Source organism: Xyrauchen texanus, chromosome 33 (genome assembly GCF_025860055.1).
Source record: "Xyrauchen texanus isolate HMW12.3.18 chromosome 33, RBS_HiC_50CHRs, whole genome shotgun sequence".
Classification (NCBI taxonomy): domain Eukaryota; kingdom Metazoa; phylum Chordata; class Actinopteri; order Cypriniformes; family Catostomidae; genus Xyrauchen; species Xyrauchen texanus.
In genome coordinates, this window is record NC_068308.1 from 30,451,828 (window position 1) to 30,470,370 (window position 18,543).

General features: G+C 38.0%; 1 protein-coding gene across 1 annotated transcript in view; it reads right to left on the reverse strand.

The window, feature by feature from the left end:
• LOC127626408 (CDP-diacylglycerol--glycerol-3-phosphate 3-phosphatidyltransferase, mitochondrial) overlaps positions 1–18,129 on the reverse strand; it is a 32,127-nt gene extending 13,998 nt beyond the window's left edge. The window contains exons 1-7 of the mRNA XM_052102146.1: positions 18,014–18,129; positions 11,730–11,931; positions 11,234–11,311; positions 10,168–10,264; positions 7,521–7,710; positions 6,675–6,853; positions 1,457–1,872 (exon numbers count right to left, since the gene is read on the reverse strand). Coding sequence (XP_051958106.1) covers positions 1,457–1,872; positions 6,675–6,853; positions 7,521–7,710; positions 10,168–10,264; positions 11,234–11,311; positions 11,730–11,931; positions 18,014–18,129 — 1,278 coding nt within the window. The remainder of the gene's footprint in view (positions 1–1,456; positions 1,873–6,674; positions 6,854–7,520; positions 7,711–10,167; positions 10,265–11,233; positions 11,312–11,729; positions 11,932–18,013) is intronic.
• Between the last annotated feature and the right edge of the window lie 414 nt (positions 18,130–18,543).

Below are 18,543 nucleotides of genomic sequence, written 5' to 3' on the forward strand. Positions count from 1 at the left end.
ATCCCCAAACAATGCCACCACCATGCTTCACTGTAGGGATGGTATTGGCCAGGTGATGAGCGGTGCCTGGTTTCCTCCAGACATGATGCTTGTCATTCAGGCCAAAGAGTTCAGATTTTGTTTCATCAGACCAGAGAATTTAGTTTCTCATGGTCTAAGAGTACTTCAGGTGCCTTTTGGCAAACTCCAGGCGGGCTGTCATGTGCCTTTTACTGAGGAGTGGTTTCCGTCTGGCCACTCTACCATACAGGCCTAATTGGTGGAGTGCTGCAGAGATGGTTGTTCTTCTGGAAGGTTCTCTTCTTTCCACAGAGAAATGCTGGAGCTCTGTCAGAGTGACCATCAGGTTCTTGGTCACCTCCCTGACTAAGGCTCTTCTCCCCCGACCGACAGTTGGGCCGGGTGGCCAGCTCTAGGAAGAGTCCTGGTGGTTCCAAACTTCTTCCATTTACGGATGATGGAGGCCACTGTGCTCATTGGGACCTTCAATGCTCAGAAATGTTTCTGTACCCTTCCCCAGATCTGTGCCTCAATACAATCCTGTCTCGAAGTCTACAGACAATTCCTTGGACTTCATGGCTTGGTTTGTGCTCTGACATGCACTGTTAACTGTGGGACCTTATATAGACAGGTGTGTGGCTTTCCAAATCATGTCCAATCAACTGAATTTACCACAGGTGGATTCCAATCAAGTTGTAGAAACATCTCAAGGATTATCAGTGGAAACAGGATGCACCTGAGCTCAATTTTGAGTGTCATGGTAAAGGCTGTGAATACTCATTTTTTATTTGTATTAAATTTGCAAAGATTTCAAACAAACTTCTTTCACATTGTCATTATGGGATATTGTTTGTAGAATTTTTAGGAAAATAATGAATTTAATAAATTTTGGAATAAAGCTGTAACATAACAAAATGTGGAAAAAGTGAAGTGCTGTGAATACTTTCCGGATGCACTGTAGCTTGAATAGGTGAAAGCTGAATGATTAAATGAGTAGTTCACCCAAAAATGAGAATTATGACTTTTACTCACCCTCATGTCATTCCAAACCTGTATGACTTCCTTCTGTGCAACAGAAAATGATACATTTTGGTCTGTTCCAGAAAGAAACCCATCATATGTCTTAAGAAGTCTTGGAATATAGCACATGAGTAGCATGGACACTTTTATAATATTGTGCTTTGAGGATTGTAAGCTCCAGTCCCCGTTAAAAAATGCATGAAAAAGAGCAACTAGTACATTCTTCAAAATTGCAAATTCTTTGTTCCGCGGAAGATTGAGTGTCATACGGCACTGGAATGACATGAGTGTGAGGAAATAATTATAATTTTTTTTGGTGAATTATTACTTTAAAGAAATCAATACTAGGAAAAACAATTAATGTTTTAACATAAAAAATGTGCAGAAAAATCACTGATTTGTACTTGATGAACCATCATAACAAAGAAGTGAACACCTTGTTGTAGAACTGTCGAGCAAGATGAACGTAGGCCTCAGGGATTGCCCCTGCTACTCCTTTGGCCCCAAAAAAACCATTAACCTCTGGTGAGGCCATGAGGATACGGTAGTCTGCTGCAGCACGCAACACCAGCTGCATGTAGGTGCGCGTTAAGTTGAAGTAACCAGACGTCAGGTAGACGGTTGAGTCTCCACCTGCCTCTGCGAGTAGTCGCTTTGTTACTTGCTCATCCAGGTAAATGCCCAGGGGCTTCATTTGCACCAGAGGAAAGATCCAGGTGTCATTTGGCACTGTACCATCGCAGTCTGGAACCTCCGAGCTTTCCGCTTCTAGCATGCTCTGCCGGACACGTGCCGTGTTCACCACGTCCATGATCCATCTCTGTGCTGATGCTGAGAAATCTGCTCTATTACCTGTTTGACCACAAGATCATTTAAGAACACTTAACTCTGTGCTACAATTACAAACATTGGATACATTTCAGCTATGTTACAAAACCTAGTAAGCTGGCTTTTAGGCCTGTGGGCAGCATTTTAAGGGATAATAGGTGCTTTCCCAATGCAAAAGCAGTAACAGAAAGTACACATTCTTTTGGGCCAATTCTAAGGGGCCATTCAAACCGAACACATTCTTGCATTAAAAAAAAGCTTGACGAGGCGTATCAAATAGAACAGACTGTTGAAGTTCTTTTAAACTTGACACAGCATCTAAAAAAAATGCATCTGAGAAAACAGCAAGACATTGCACAATCATCTAATTCATGTTTACATACTGTAGAAGAACAACTGAAAAACAGTATTGCATGTGTTCTTTGTGGAGAATACAATCCCAAAATGTATTGCAACAAGCTTGTAAAAATATTTATCCAAGATGGAGGACAAAACAAGAGGAATGTTGATTATAAATGTCTATTCATTCAATATCCAAAAATAAATGGAACAATCTAATTAAAAATGTACTATTTTACCCAATATTTTTTCTTTTACTTAAGCATAAATTAGTAACAACAAGCTGTTGAAATCAATTATTAGTCTCTTATGAGCTTCGCATGATGAGTGCTATTTGTATGACGCACATAGTTGTTGCCTGTAGAACTTTTTTAAATCAGTCACTTACAGGTGTGAGGTTCTATTTCAGTTAGGATTCGATTTCAGGCCTTAAAAAGCAGCCGTCTATGTAGCTCTCTAGGTTTTGGAATGAGGCTTTACAAACATGTTTCCATCAAAAGCAAAAACCTCTCATATCAAAGATAAAAAATACAAAATTCTGAGAAACTGATTTCAACAAGGTGCCCATATTCACACTTATTTGAACAAGTGTGTACATCACCAACGTGAAATGACACGTAATCCATTCCTCTCCAATCCAATCCAATCCATTCTATCAGGTATTTGCTCATGCAAGACCCTGCAAATGCATGATCAAATCCTCAGAGATGCGGCTCAATAACTGCTGACCGTCTGGAAAGGCGCTCTGTCAAACTCTGGCGCCTCTGCTAGACATAATGTGCCACGGTGAGTCATAGCAAGAGAGATTATCTGTAAATAATGAATTAGCTTCAGGGCAAAACACTGCATGTTGGTAAAGTATGGCAGAAACCTGCTGTTCTACGGTCTCTGCTTATTTAGTTAACAGCAAGTATGTGCATGAATGGAGAGGAATATTCTGTTTGTCAAATGCAGAGAATAACAAAAAAGAAAGCCTCCACAAATATGTATGGCCAGAGGAGAACAAACAAGCTGCTCTTTGAAGCACGGTACAGGGGCTTTCCCCACGGACACAGAGCCAGACACCCCAAGCCTCTAGGCCTCAGAGGCCAAAACACATCCAGTTAACAGGCCACGGAGTTCAGCGGCTCTTACCGACAGACTGTGGCATCCAATTACTGGAGATAGAGAGGCAAGACTGTACTGCCGATTCAGCGGATGAGCTCCTCAATGGACTCCAGTTATTCTTACTGGAAGATAAGGCTTTTTCCCAGTTTCCATACATCTCTTCCCAGGCATTTCCTATTAAGTCGATTAGTTGTCTCTACTTGACGCACTGGGTGTGTGTCAACCAGCTGCGGGTCACGTGACTTTAGTTGTGCTTGTTCTGTACAGTAAATGGTGATGGGAGGAGGGAACTTTCTCTGTTCACAAACTGTGCATCATTGGTTTTGTATAATAACTACAGCTATAAATGTAATGTGTTAATTATATAAAAATACATAAATTACATAAAATCAATGCAAATAATCATGCCATCTGACCCATACATAAATTCTGTAAGAATTGGAGCAAAAAATGTTTTATGAGCTGCGGCAGCGGGGGGGCAGTCTGCATGCTTCAAACAAACTCAAAAACCAGAATGAGAACCAGAAGGCAACCTTGACAGCTAGACAAAGCACAACTGAATGCAGGGATCTCCAGATGCGATTTTAGTCAAGTTTTAACTTCACACAATGTCCTAAAAATGCAGGGTTTAGGATGTTGAAAACTAGTGAGACTGTTCAAAAGCGTCCGTCTGATGCATTTGTACAAGACCAACAATATAATTCAAATGATCGCAGATGAAAGGTTAAAACGCGCCATGTAAGAACAGGAAAGACTGATGAACTCAATTGCAAAATGGATTGCTGACTGTAGGCCTACACTACGTTTAATATGCAAATAAAACAAACAATATAAGCTACTGACTTTCTAAAGCCTCTTTTTGTATTGCCTAATCAATATTTGTTGGCCACAATAATGCTAAATATTTCAGTATATATGAATTATACATCATATTTGTATAATTATTTTCTTTATGTATTATTTATATTGAATTATCTTTATTTGAGGGGCTTTCAGAAAATACTGAAAGTAAATGAGGTTAATTCAATTAAACATTTTCAACAAATGCATTATTCTGGCAATGGACATAAACACGCTTTTATTTCTCACCTGCATCCTCTGAGCTGCTCAAACCCATATCTCCACTCACACACTCTTCGGTAGCACAGCATTGGACTTGCCAGAAACAGCAATAACTGCTGATGCTCCATGGCATATTTTCAGTCACTTACATATGGTACTCATTGACCCGCAGATTAGTCTAAATAAGTAGTCGTTCAAACCCTAATTCATATGCGGTCGCAAAGAGAAATGTCACCCTGACTCAAGTGCATGTGCTTTTTAGTCTTACATTTTTTTTCACACTCTGATTTTTCCTCCTTTACCCGTCATAGTTAACTATTCTTGTTTTTGGTTATCAGTCCATCATTTCCAGTTGACCTCATTGTCTTGATGGACTGTATCAAGGTCCAAATAGCTCCTTCCCGAACCTATCATCCTCCCGCATCTCTTCTTTCCTCCCTCCCAGCACAGATCATTTTCCACCAGCAAGGTGACATCATTGCACTATTTCTGGGATCTGTGACAAACTATGGCCCTGCTCCACCACAATTATGTCATCGAACAGCATGGCTGCGCTTGTGTTACGGATATGGACTCGGGCTGAATGAGCATAATCAGTCATTCACTCAGGGACCAACTAGACTGAAAGATACACCATTCACTTCTGAAGCTGAGAATCGCAAGAGCACCAAGACCTGGATCTCAAAAAGACTTTGAAGTTCCTGTTATTCAACATGTAACCACAATGCCAGTATTACAAGAAAATGAGTAGTGATGGATATACCATCATCACTTCTGATTCATTTAGAGGTAGAATTGGGGAACCATGACAATCTCTAAAAAACACTGCTTCATAACTCTTATCAGGAATACTTTGATAGTGAAGAGATCATTATCCAAAAATGCTGACAAAGTTGTAGCTCACTTGCATTATGACTGACTGTCTTTACCAAAATAATGATGCTCTTAATACCTAAAGGACAAATCCCTGTGAAACTCATGTGCAAGTTCACTAAATAGTTGCAGCACTTTAGGGTTAAGGTATCTCAATGCACAACCTTGTGTCTCAATTCATTTTCATTCTTTTTAATGAAAACATGCCTAATTTTTTATGCAATTTGATGCTGATTAAAGAATGCATCGGATGCACAAATGCCATTTAACTGGCACACTTAATGTGGCCCTTTTAACGCCCATGGAAGGCAGGCAGTAAAACAAATTTTATTTAAATAGAATGTTTGTGTTCATTTTTAGCTATCACGGATACAGTAATGCATCATAAGATGATCAAATTACGCAAATATAGTCATGCATAATTTCTGCATTTAAAGAACCAATTCAGGTGGCTGAATTGCAATGATGGAGCAATCTTATGCAGTCCTGGCAAAGTTACTAGATCTTGGTAGTCTGCTGCATCCTCCACAACCTAGCCTGCAATCTGGGGAATGAGGCCATGCAGATTACATTTAGCACTAGTTGCCTGTGTTTGTGTAATTAGCTGATTTGCATAATTCCTTTAGTGATTTGTGCGCAAAAACAACGCAAACAGCATGTGCAAATAAACAAGCACAATTAGTGCATTCCCCATTAATGTGTATGTAAAATGTAAAAAGAATAAAAAGTCTGTGTTTCTCTATGTAAAGGAATATTGTGAGTTCAATACAAGTTGAGCTCAATCGAAAACATTTATGGCATAATGTTGATTACCAAAAAAAAAAACATTTCGACTTGTCCCTCCTTTACTAAAATGCTAAAATCAAGGTTACAGTGAGGCACTTACAATGGAAGTGAATGGGGCCAAATTTTTAAGGGTCTATAGGCAGAAATGTGAAGCTAATTATTGTATAAAAGCACTTATATTAATTCTCCTGTTTAAACTTGTGTATTGTTTGAGCTGTTAAGTTGTTTATATATATATATATATATATATATATATATATATATATATATATATATATATATACACAGCATTTTTTTATTATTTAATTTAAGATGTTTTAGGGTTTACAGCGTTACATCTCAATGCGAAGTTGTAAAATTCAATATAAAGTAATTTTTCACAGAAAAGGTAGAAAGTGATTTTATCACACTAAAATCATGTTAAAATGCAAAATGTTTGTCTTGTGTCTATACTTTTGAAACAGTGAGTATTTTAACGTTTATGGATTGGCCCCATTAACTTTCATTGTAAATCTTTTTTTAAAGAAAAGGAGGGGCACGTCGAAATTAATTTGTGTGGTAATCAGCATCATGCCACAAACATGTATTGTACCTCAAATATTCATTATTGAAAGAAGCATCTATTTTTCAAAAGGTTTCAGTCATTTAAAGCCACTTGCCTTTGTAGGGATGCACCATCCCCTCCATCATGTGCACACTGTTGTCAGGCTGGAGCTGCAGTGACACATCTCCCACGGCTCCCACCAGTTCAGCAAAGAAATCAGCCACCTCCTGGCAGTCCTCCAAAAGTACATAACGATCCTGACGATTAGTGAAATAGGAGTCGCTCAGATTGGCCCTATAAGAGATGATATCACACTCAAACACTGCAAAAAAATGTTTTTTTTGCATGATCTGATTACAAACAAGTTTTTTTGTCTTGTTTTCCTGTAAAATTACATTCTTAAAAGATGATTTCATTACTTGTCAAGCAAAATGGAATAAGATATTAAGTCTTGTTTAAAAATAAATCTGACAAACTTGTGTGAACTTTACACTTAAAACAAGAAGAAAGAAAGAAATCTACCAATGGGGTAAGCAAAATAAACTTAATTCAAAGTTTATTTTGCTTACCCTATTGGCAGTTTTCTTTTCTTGTTTTAAATCTAAAGTTCACTACATTTGATTTGATTTCTCTCAAAACAAAATACAAAAATATTTTTTTACTGGAATACAAGACAAAAATACTTGTCTTTAATTTATTTTATTTTATTTTTTTGCAGTGAAGTCAAGACATATCTTCCTTTAATGAGTGGAAGTTGTTTACATTGGTTCCACAAAGTCTAAAAACAAGCCATGAACAGTAAAATCAATTTTACAATGTGCGTGTGGGAATATTTGTGCAGATAATCAACTTTAGAGCTCATCTACAATGAAATATGACTGCTGATACTTGGACATTTTGGTATTTACATTACAAGCATATTTTTGTCAACTAACCTTAAAGTGATCATATGCATACACACCCACTTATGATGAGACTGTTGTCAAAAAGGTACGCCTTGATGTGCTGTACTCCAATAGTTTCGTTAAAGCGTTCAGGCACCAGAAGACGCATTAGACCCCGCAGGTCTGGAGTGTGGTACAGGGACACTCTCATCTGCTCTGGGAAACGCTGAAGTAGCGGCAATAACATTGTGCGCGAATTGTGCTTACCTGCAAAAATAAAATGAGAATCAATGCAAAATACAACTAAACTGCTGGAGGTCACCAAGTCCGTGTTTCTACTTGATTTTTGAATCCAACTGTATCAGGTGCTGGATCAACAACAGCAATACCATTGGTAGTCATTTGTATTGTTTCCACAACAGCCGCTTTTTTATCAGGCCAGTGCAAGCCAGGGCTATCAACTGTTTAGCCCAGGCCAATAGCCTCAGAAACTCAAGCCGCAAGACCAAAATGTATCTGAATTTCCAGCATCAGGCCAATAGCTCCACAGTGTTGCCCTAAATACCGCCCTTAATATGCCGCCTTGGTGCAAATGTCACACACCCATTTCATAAGCAAGAGGGAAACTCAGATGTATCAGACACTGGACAAGAGTCTAGGTAGCCCTCAAAATGAGAAAGGATTTGTACGGTGTCCGCAAAAAGTCCCTGTACCATTGTGTGCTGGATACACAATATGATAAGTTCGGCACCAATATACTTAATCACGTATTCGTTACCGCAGATGCCACAGGCTAGACATTGCACATTTTCACAGGGGTAATTACTGAGCCAAAGACCATTGGCCTCAAGGAAGCCCAGAGGAGGCACGATGAAGCTCCGGAAGTGACACTGGGAATGCAACTGGCCATGGCATGTACTAGCTGGCCCGTTAGTGGAAACATGGCTACTCGTGCCAAATTATGGTGTGCTAGTGCATGTCAGGGACAGTTACGTTCCCACTGTCACTTCTGGGGTGTCACTGTACCCCCTTGGGGGTTCCTTGGGGCTAGCAGCTAATTGCCTTTGGCCCGCCGATTACTCTTGGGCCAAAGAAGGCCAACTGGGGATTGAGGTGGGGTCAAAGGCGGAGTCAGGTCTCACTTTCCACCAAGCAAAAACCTAAATAAACAAACAAACGGCAGCTTCACTCTCCATGTTCATTTCGAGGACTAGCTAGTCTCCAGAGTCTGATACCTCAACTTGAGCTTTCCTCTTGCTTGTGAAATGGGCAGGGTGTGTGACGTTGGCACCAGGGTGGGTTTTAGGGCACTGCTGTGGGTCTACTGGCCCGATGGTGGGAATGCAGATTGATTTTAGTCTCACAGCTCTATTGGTCCTGGCTGAACAGTTGATAGCGTGGGCAGAAATCATCTTTACAGAGATACAACCTCCATGCTTTTATCGTAGGTGAGAGCGAAATGGTCAACTAGCATGTTACAACAGTAAGCCAATGCTCGCGGACACCATACAAATGAATGGAAAGACCCGTAAACTGATTTCTTACAAAAGCAGTTTATTCAGCACACTGAATCATCTCCTCATGAGCACCCATTAAAAGAAAATGTCCTCATGTCTCCTCGCCAGTGTACTGCCCATAGAATGTCTATGGGACCACGCATTATGCATTGCTACCAAATGCTAACCTTGATAGAAGGGCTCTGGCCCTGGCTTGCACTGGCCAGATAGTAGAAATGTGGCTAAAGCATCATGTTACTTTGGATTAAGTTGAGCTATGCTCAGCATTGTTCATATTGCCAATAATCACCAACTTTAACTGAAAATGAATGACTTGAGGTTATTTTGTCAATCCAAATCACTCATGTCAGCGCGAACACCCCATTATAAATAAAAACACTAAAAGTTCACATTCAGAAGCAAGTAGGAACTGAACCACTAAAATCAAGGAAGATATATTTTGAAGAAAGATTTAATCTATTATGAAATACGATGCCTCAGTTACCATGACATATCAGATTTGAATTCTTACAATCTCATTAGATTAGAGTTTTAAAATACATTTTTAGTAGGATCAATGGTGGTCAATGAAATGACTAACAATTCCTGTTAAGTAGTTTTCTAGGTAAAAGAAAGAAACAGGGAGGAGGTCTGAACTCTACCCAACAATTTACAAAACTGGAAATCCTCCAAAATTACACCCATGCCCTTCACAAAAGACATGTCTTTTGTATGTTAGTCACTCTTCAGAGAGGGAAGCAAAGATTAGCAGGGGTTTTCCTGTAGGCAATATTTCCTTCTGATAATTTCACTGGAATTTGATTAAAAGGTCAAGCTATGACTTTACATTATTATCATGCACATTACTTTTTCAACATAAACAGAATTCACGTTCAGAAGGAAGTAAAAAAAGACAGTGAGAGATGGGGAATGTGTGCGGATGAGTGAGAAAATGTGAGTGTGAATGACACCATGGCCCTGTTTACACAAGGATTGTCAAGGCTGATCCAATCATGAGTGGAAACATTTTCTCATCAGGAAATAATCATATACAAATTAGTGTATTCACTACAATTCATGTGCATATTTGACCACTTCCAAATGTGGCATGAGTGATCCATGTTTGCACCTGTATTTAACGCTGTCCACTTATGATCGAATTACCCAAGATGGCCCTTTATACCAGATGTAAACAGGACCTGTAAGACTGAAACATAGAGAGACAGACCTCTTGAACCTCTGGTATAATCCAGCAGAAAAGAAACTTTGAGATCAGGTGCATCCTCTCCCTGCGAACGCTCTAATGCCTCTTCCATGCAATCAACCTTCAAAAGAAATGAGCCGGTCATTGAAAGAGTGTAATGACTTTTGCCTCTAATTTCTGAAGTTAGACAAACTAGAAGCTACATATAGCCCTATAGAGTAGGCATGGGTTCTAAATAGTAGTTCTGATAGGAAGTCAAAGCAATGCAAATTATAAGCAGTCCCACTGCAATGTTTGAAAGTCAATGGGGTCCAACACTTCCAAGCTCCAAAAAGGACATATGGATTACCTAATATGTCCTTTTTGTAGTTTGAAAGCATTGGACCCCATTGACTTGCATTGTATGGATATATTCACATCATATACTCATCAAAATATCTTCATTTTCTGCAGAAGAAAGAAAATCATATGAGTTTGAGATGGCATAAGGGTGAGTTAATGTTGAGAGAATTAGCATTTTTGGGTGAACTATTCTTTTAAACAGATGCAGGGTTCTGAAAAAAAGTATAGACCTTAATTGGGAAAATTATGTCTTGTCCAGATGGTTTTGAATGTTAATGTGAACAAGGAAATGTCAGCATATTGTACATTGAGGTGGCAATTAAAATACATTTTGTATTTATATTTTGCAATCAAGATTTATAAATTTTATTGAGTGATTTTATCATCCAGCAGGTAAAAATTTTCATTTTGATTGCTTAAAAGTACAACACACCTCTCCTCAACAAGCTGCACAATTTGAATTATCATTAAAGTCCATACTTGGGGTTAGGAGTCAAATTCCTAACCCCAAATATGAGCATTGAGCAATAGCAATAGTGATGCTTGCCTCAAGAAGAACCAATAACCCCAGGATCAATCATAAAACTTGCTTATGATCATTGTGTGAAAACCTTCTTTACCTCAGAGGAGTTAAAACAGATCAGTTAAGATATGCTCAACCTCCAATCAGCAATCATTTGATGCAGTCAGGTGCAACACTGTTTTTTAGTGCTTAGTGACAGTAAACATATACAAACTGGCAACGTACAAGATCTTGCTCAAGAGGTCCTGTGCCAAGGTAAAGAGATGCCATCACCACACGGCTCTTGGCCGTTTTGATTAGAGCCTAGGCAAATAAAGAGAACAATAAAATAAATGAGATATTGCCTTTTTACAAGATGTTTTACAGACAATAAAAAGCAGTCTACACATAATTATTGGTTCTTTTAATACCTTAAAATCTTCTGCAGGGGTGGGTGATAATTTTTTTATATATATATATATATATTATATATTTTATTTTTTACATTTTTCTGAAAAAATGTTCCATAAACAAAAAAAAAACAAAAAAAGTTAACTTGAAACAAAAGAAATGTAGAGCAATACTGTTCCAGGAAATGATGCAGACAGTAATGTGTTGGCACAAGATCTTTTTAACAACCAGTCATATTTATAGTGTTCTTTGAAGGTGCAATTACTTGGCTTTCTCCCAGAATTGTGGCTTACAAAAAGTGCATTTAATTAATCTCAAGATAAACACAAACCTTCATAGTCTGATAAAACTCATCAGGTGAGTACAGGATGTGAATGTGTCCCCCTGGGACCCTGAAAGCGGGTACATGATCAGACATCCAGTGGAACCGAGTGTGGAGGCCCTCAGCTCCAGTGAAGCCTGGAGGCCTGGAGGAGGCCACGGGGGCTGGGTCAGCCTCTGCCAGAAGAGGGGCCGAGAGTAGCACAGTGGACCTACAGGATGACAGAAAGAAAGAGAAGGAGGGGAGGGATGGAGAAATCTTTTTAATCCATTTCCAAGAAGGAGACTGGCAGTACTGTGATTTATGTTAAATCAGTGACAAAATGGGCACAGCGTTAGTGTGCGCGGCTACTTTCTTATAGCTCTACAAACTTTTTTGCCTTACAAATCATCCTAATAGTGTGACTTTTATATGCATGACTTGTCATAGTTTTAAACAAGTCTAGTGTATATTTATATTTACATTTACTTGGAACAATGACTGGATAACACTGATTGGCTTAACAATGGCATTGGATCAACAAAATCAGAAATCCCTACAAACTTTATGGGATGGCATACAACAGATCAAGACTGATATGCTCACTTATCTTGATTCAAAGGATGAATCAATCCTTTATTTTATTCAAACAAAACTGAGCAGCATACAGCTGTCCTTGGACACTCTTGGTGAACATGCTTCTTCACTAGAGCTAACGAGGACAATCGACAAGATCTTTTGATACAGTCCAGAGAACTAACTAAGTTAATGCCTACCTGATGGACATGATTCAGGACCCGGAGAATAGAAGCTGATCTTCTAATCTTTGCTTTAAGATTCCTGAATTCTCTGAGGGCCACGATATTCTTGGTTTTATGTTAATCCCACCGCTCCTTGGGCAAAAAAACTTCTCCACTCCTCCCGTTATCGAATTGGCTCTCCGCACTCCTATGTTTCTACCCAATGATAGAGCTGGTCCAAGCCCTATCATGAATAAACTGAAAACACATCTGTTCCGCATGCACGTAACCAATCCACACTAATTGCACTTACTATTGAACTTAACTTACACTTAATGTACACACACAAAAAAAACGTTCTCTGTCTCTTTCTTCTGCACTAGCACTTATAGAACTCCAGCCACCTTGAGAGCTTGGCAGAATAACACAGTAGATGTTGTTGAACTTCGTATGATATATTGCTTGCCATGTTCCTCATTTGTTAGTCGGTTTGGATAAAGTGTCTGCTAAATGACTAAATGTGAATGTCTTGCTAGAGAGAAGGAGCTGGCGTTTAAAGGTACTCACATCTACATCCTGATTTCAGTGCAGATCTCTTGAAGAGGAGCCTGTTGCTTTGATATAGTTACACTGAGACTCTGTGAACTTAATCTAAAGCACTCTCTTCTGTATCTGTGTACACTTAGTGTCATTGTCGATGGCAAGCCCCAACTGTTTACCTGTCAGCTGGTTTATTTTTGCTGGCATGTCTTTTAGTTATTTGCCACAAATGGATTTGCTTGTCTGTATCCGATTGTCGTAAAAACGTACTGTTGTATTACCGGCTGTTCTCAGTTCTTGTCCTATTTCTGATGAAGAACGAACTTTTTGTGGACTGCTTATATTTAATTAATTTGGCCTTCTCACAGAGATGCTTTGGCTTAGGAGGATGGGGCTGCTGGGCCAGATAAAAAAATGTGCTCTTGTTTGTTCTTTTATATTTGTTTTGTTGTTATATTACTACAACCCTCTTAGTTTAATGGATTTGCCTAGCTTTTAATTTATCACTTAATAGTGTAGCTATCACTACAAATTCTTACTTTCAAACTGGATAATATCAAAGGATTAAAAATTATTCCATTGAATATTAGAAGTCTTTTAACATAAAGGGACAAGGGAAAATGCTGATTGGGAAACATATAGGCGATTAAGTACTATATCCAAGACCATGACATGTAATTAATTAAAAAAAATAAAACAATAAATAATACATTGGGAATAGTATTCAACTTATGCAACAGAGAAACTAGCATGCAGCCATCTTGAACATTTTGTCTCGGAACTTCCATTCTAGCCATCACTATATAGATATCTATGGTGTTGATGTCAAAGTGTAATTAGCTAGCAAAGTGGATTTACAGGTTATAGAGTTGTCAACAGTTATCATCAGTATTTTAATGTGTTCAGGGGATGTCATAACAACTGAAGCAGAGGGGGAAAATTTTAAGACAAGAGTACATCATTCATAAATCCACAAGATCCTACCTTCACGCTGTGGACATACTGATGTGCCTCTGTACTTATGAAACTCCGAGACACAACACAAAGTCATTTAAAATATCTCTGTACAACACCTCTAGCTGGCCATCTTTTCATGTCATTCCAACATGATCACACGGGAAGTCGGCATGCTGTTTCCAAAAGTTCCGTTACCAAAGGATCAGCAACAGTATGCCAACTTTACTGACATGCCCTATCTCCCATCGGACATATTTGGAATGGCTTAACAACCATTACTTTCCCTTGTGGCTCGACTGGTAGCATTTTGCATCAGTTGCATGGGAGACCGCAGTTCAATCCGTAATTAAATGAGGAAGCAATCACGTTTGTATAAACAATCATGAGCATGATAAGGAGGTTGCATTTTTGTCCCTAACATTGCATTTTGTCTCTAGTAATGGTTAGATTTGGGTTTTGGTTGGGGGAGATTAAATAAAATAAGAATTCTTCTTCACCGTTTTACACCCTGTTCAGATGAAAACAATTATGGCTTCTGGCAAACTCTCCTGGATATAAATGGATGTCACACTTGTTTACATGCTATGAAACACTTACCGTTTTAGCCTCTGGAGGCAGCGTTTTCAAATTTGGTCAACATATACCGATTTTGGCAAAAGAAAAAGCATCACACACTTGCCGATTTTTATGTGAGATCAGGCTGGTCATTCACCCATCGAGTTATTGTTCAGATAAGTAGATTTTTGAGCATTAAACAGGGATGGGGGAAGGGTACAACTATATTTAAACATAAACACATATACATGTGAAACATATGTTTTATTTTATATTATGTTTACAACTATTTTAATCACATTTAAGCCTCTAAAAATGTAGGGTGAAAATTTTATTTTAAAAAGCACAATTGTAATTTCCTTTAATGTTATGAACTTTTATGTGTAAATAATATGAGCTGTCATAGTAGGAAATTTCACATCAACTACACATTTTAACACAAATTATTAAGTTATATATATAAAAATTAAGCAGAATTAAATGTGTAACAATTAAAAGCTTGTATTATGAAAAAATGCAGTGTGTCAGAGCTGTCTGAATGTGATCTGCCAGGTCCAATTTACCTCCGCGGGTTTCGGAAAAGGCCCTTAGAGTGACAAAAAACACCTCATTAGCATTTTCACGTAGTAAAGTGGTGCTGTAGACTCACACCATCAACTCTTGGTGAAAACTACTTTCTGTGTTCCCACACGTAATCCATTTTGATCAACTCTCCTCAGTAGCTTCAATACAAACAGGAAGTTAGATGACAAAATCTGGAAGAGCAGAGTGCGGAAAAGTGGCGGGGCTGAATAAGGTGAATAAAAGTAATAATAAACACATGACCCTTTATCTCTTGCCCAAGTATTCGGTCTGCATTTTTCTCCTGTCTGCTCTAACATAATATCTGATTTTTCTTACACTGATAGTTTCAATAACACTTCTTTTTAGCACAGTATCTTTTCCTTCACTAAAATAACACCACAAACAGAATTTGTGAATGCTATCAAACAACTCTGAGCAGTGGTGCTGGACCAGATGATCATAAATTTAATTAAGAGATTTAACGGAATCCAGAAACATTTGAATGGAAAATGCATCATTTGTATCTATAAGACTTTATGCAGTTCTTTTAATTAAGTCATTTTCTGTGTAATTTCATTAAAAACATTTTAGGCTTTTTATTTGTTGACTATAGTATTGATTTAGTAGAAAATGCGAGTGTTGCAATGCAGTTGCTAAGTTGTTCTGAGTGTTTATAGCACATTGCTATGCAGTTGCTAGGGTGTTTCTGTGTGGTTGCTTACATCCCCAATTTAAAAGAGCCATGATATTCTGGTCTGTAGATTTGGCTGGGGTCCCTCCTTAAATTCAATTTGTAATTCCTTCACCTATTTTTTTGTCCACCAAATGAAACTTTAAGTCCTCTCACTTAGAAAAATATTGGCACACCTCTCCTCAACAATGCCTGACAATTTGAGGTATCATTGATGTCCGCAGCACAAATGGTGTGGGACGAAGTTTAATACGGTTATGAACTTGAACAAAACCCTAAGTATGAGCAAAAGCAATAGTGCCTGCTATTAATAATTTCAAACTACTCAGCAGCACTCTTGACTAGAACCCTAAACAGTTTACAAAGTCCTTCTCCAAAGGCAACAGTATTCTGAAGACACAAAGGCAGTTGTATGGTCTGTATGACACAGCATGCAGTCAAAAGCCATGCAACCCTTCACTCAGATCTCCTGCCAAACATCAAGTTCACGCTGAGTTCTCAAAAACCCAGACGGTGTTTGTCTCCACTGAATCCAGAGTCTCACCGCACATTAGGCTACAGTCTATCTCATAACTCCTGAGAAACAAAAGGAAAAGTGGAGCCTCTGAGAGAATCATCCAGGCTAAATGCAATGTAAAAAATGCAAAAGGCCAATGGTGGGTGAAACTGATTGCAAATCTGCAAATCAAGTTATCTGCATCTCTCACACATTTAAAAACAAGTCCTACATATCAAAAACCTCAAAGATATCAAGCCTGACATAACATGTGGTATTTGTAAAAAAATAAAAAATAAATAAAAAAAAAACAAACAAGAAAAGCCCTTCAAGCATTGCATAAACAGCCCAGAAGGTAATTTGACTTAAGACACCTCTTCAGAAGACTACTGACTGTCATCTGAATGGTGTGATTTGAATGGCTGCTTGGCAAACCACTAATTTTAAGTGTTTTTGAATGAACCACTTTCATTGCAATGCAATCTGATAACAGTATTCAAGCAAGCCTTTTACATTCTTAAAAGTAAAGAGAATAAGGTGCTGGATATCTCTGAGAGCCATGTGGCTTTCTAAATATCGGATCAACTAAAATAAAACTTTAATTGGGCTATAACATTCTATTGAGGTTGTTTGTCCTTGCTCACAATAGCACTTAAAAAATCACTCAGATCATTAGGATCACATCAGCTAGAAATACCAAGGGTTCACTCTAAGCAAGGAGAGTCTGCTTTTAGCTATTATGCCAGCCGCAGCTGGAACCAGCTTCCAGAAGAGATCAGATGTGCTCCTACATTAGTCACATTCAAATCCAGACTCAAAACACATCTGTTTAGCTGTGCATTTACTGAATGAGCACTGTGCCACTGCATGTCCAACTGTTTGTACTGTATTTTAATTTATTTTATATTCTAAACTGTTTCAATTATTCTTATTTTAATCTCTTCTATGTAAAGCACTTTGAATTACCATTGTGTATGAAATGTGCTATATAAATAAACTTGCCTTGCCTAATATTGATGAAATAATTTAAAGACACATTTAGTTGCTAACATGAACAAATTTCCTCAGTCACATCTGATTAAATTCATAATACACGCCTGAATCAGATAACACACACGCACACACACACACACACACACATATATATATATATATATATATATATATATATATATATATATATATATATGTATGAATGAGTGAGAGAGAGAGAGAGAGAGAGAGAGAGAGAGAGAGAGAGAGAGAGAGAGAGAGACAGAGAGAGAGAGAGAGATCTATGATCTATGAGACCTGAGCGACAGTGAAAGATCTAGACAAACACACACAATGTGATGTGGTCAAATAAATAATAATAATAATAATAATAATAATTGTATATATTGCTGTTATTTATATATTACTAATAATGATATACTGTCCAAGAGAGAGAGAGTTGACAAACCATCTGATCATTTCCTCTAGTCTCGGTTTATTTAGGGGCTGTATCCATCATCACAGTAAATTACGACAGACAAAAGGTATTATGGAGCTTACTAGAAATATGCCAGTGAACATTATCAGGGGTAAAGCAGCGATCATTTCATTATTACTTTTTTTCAAACTATACGACACATATTCTCAAAGTAGTTTGTAATTCTACACATGGATGCAAGATCTCTTCCTTTCACAATCGCAGGATACGTTAGCCAAACACGCATGCCTTTAACATAACTCGCTTTCTATCGAATATTTTATGTAATGAAACTGTGATTAAAGCATCGCCATCACTCACCCTCTCCTCTGATCATGTGTCTTGAAGAATCTGTCTGAAATCCTCGTGAAAACCCAGGAAAGCGCAGGAGTGTACACGGAGAACAGAAGTCTTTTCCATGTCAGGGGCGCCGCCATGTTTTACAGGAACTTGAATATGAAAACTTTATTTAAAGGAGCACATAGTCATTTTTTTCTTTAGTAGTAGTTCACCCAAAAATTACAATTCTCTCATCATTTCCTCACCCTCATGACATCCAAGATGTGTATGACTTCCTCTGAACACAAACAAAGATTTTCAGACGAATATTTCAGCTCTGTAGGTCCATACAATTCAAGTGAATGGTGGCAAGAACTTTAAAGTCCAAAAAGCACATAAAGGCAGCATAAAAGTAATGCATCCAACTCCAGTTGTTAAATCCATATCTTTAGAAGTGACATTATAGGTGTGGGTAAGAAACAGATCAATATTTAATTATAAAAAAAATAAAAATTCAACTGAAACTGAATGTTTCAAAATTACTATTCCTTTTGTTAAGAGCAATTTCTTTT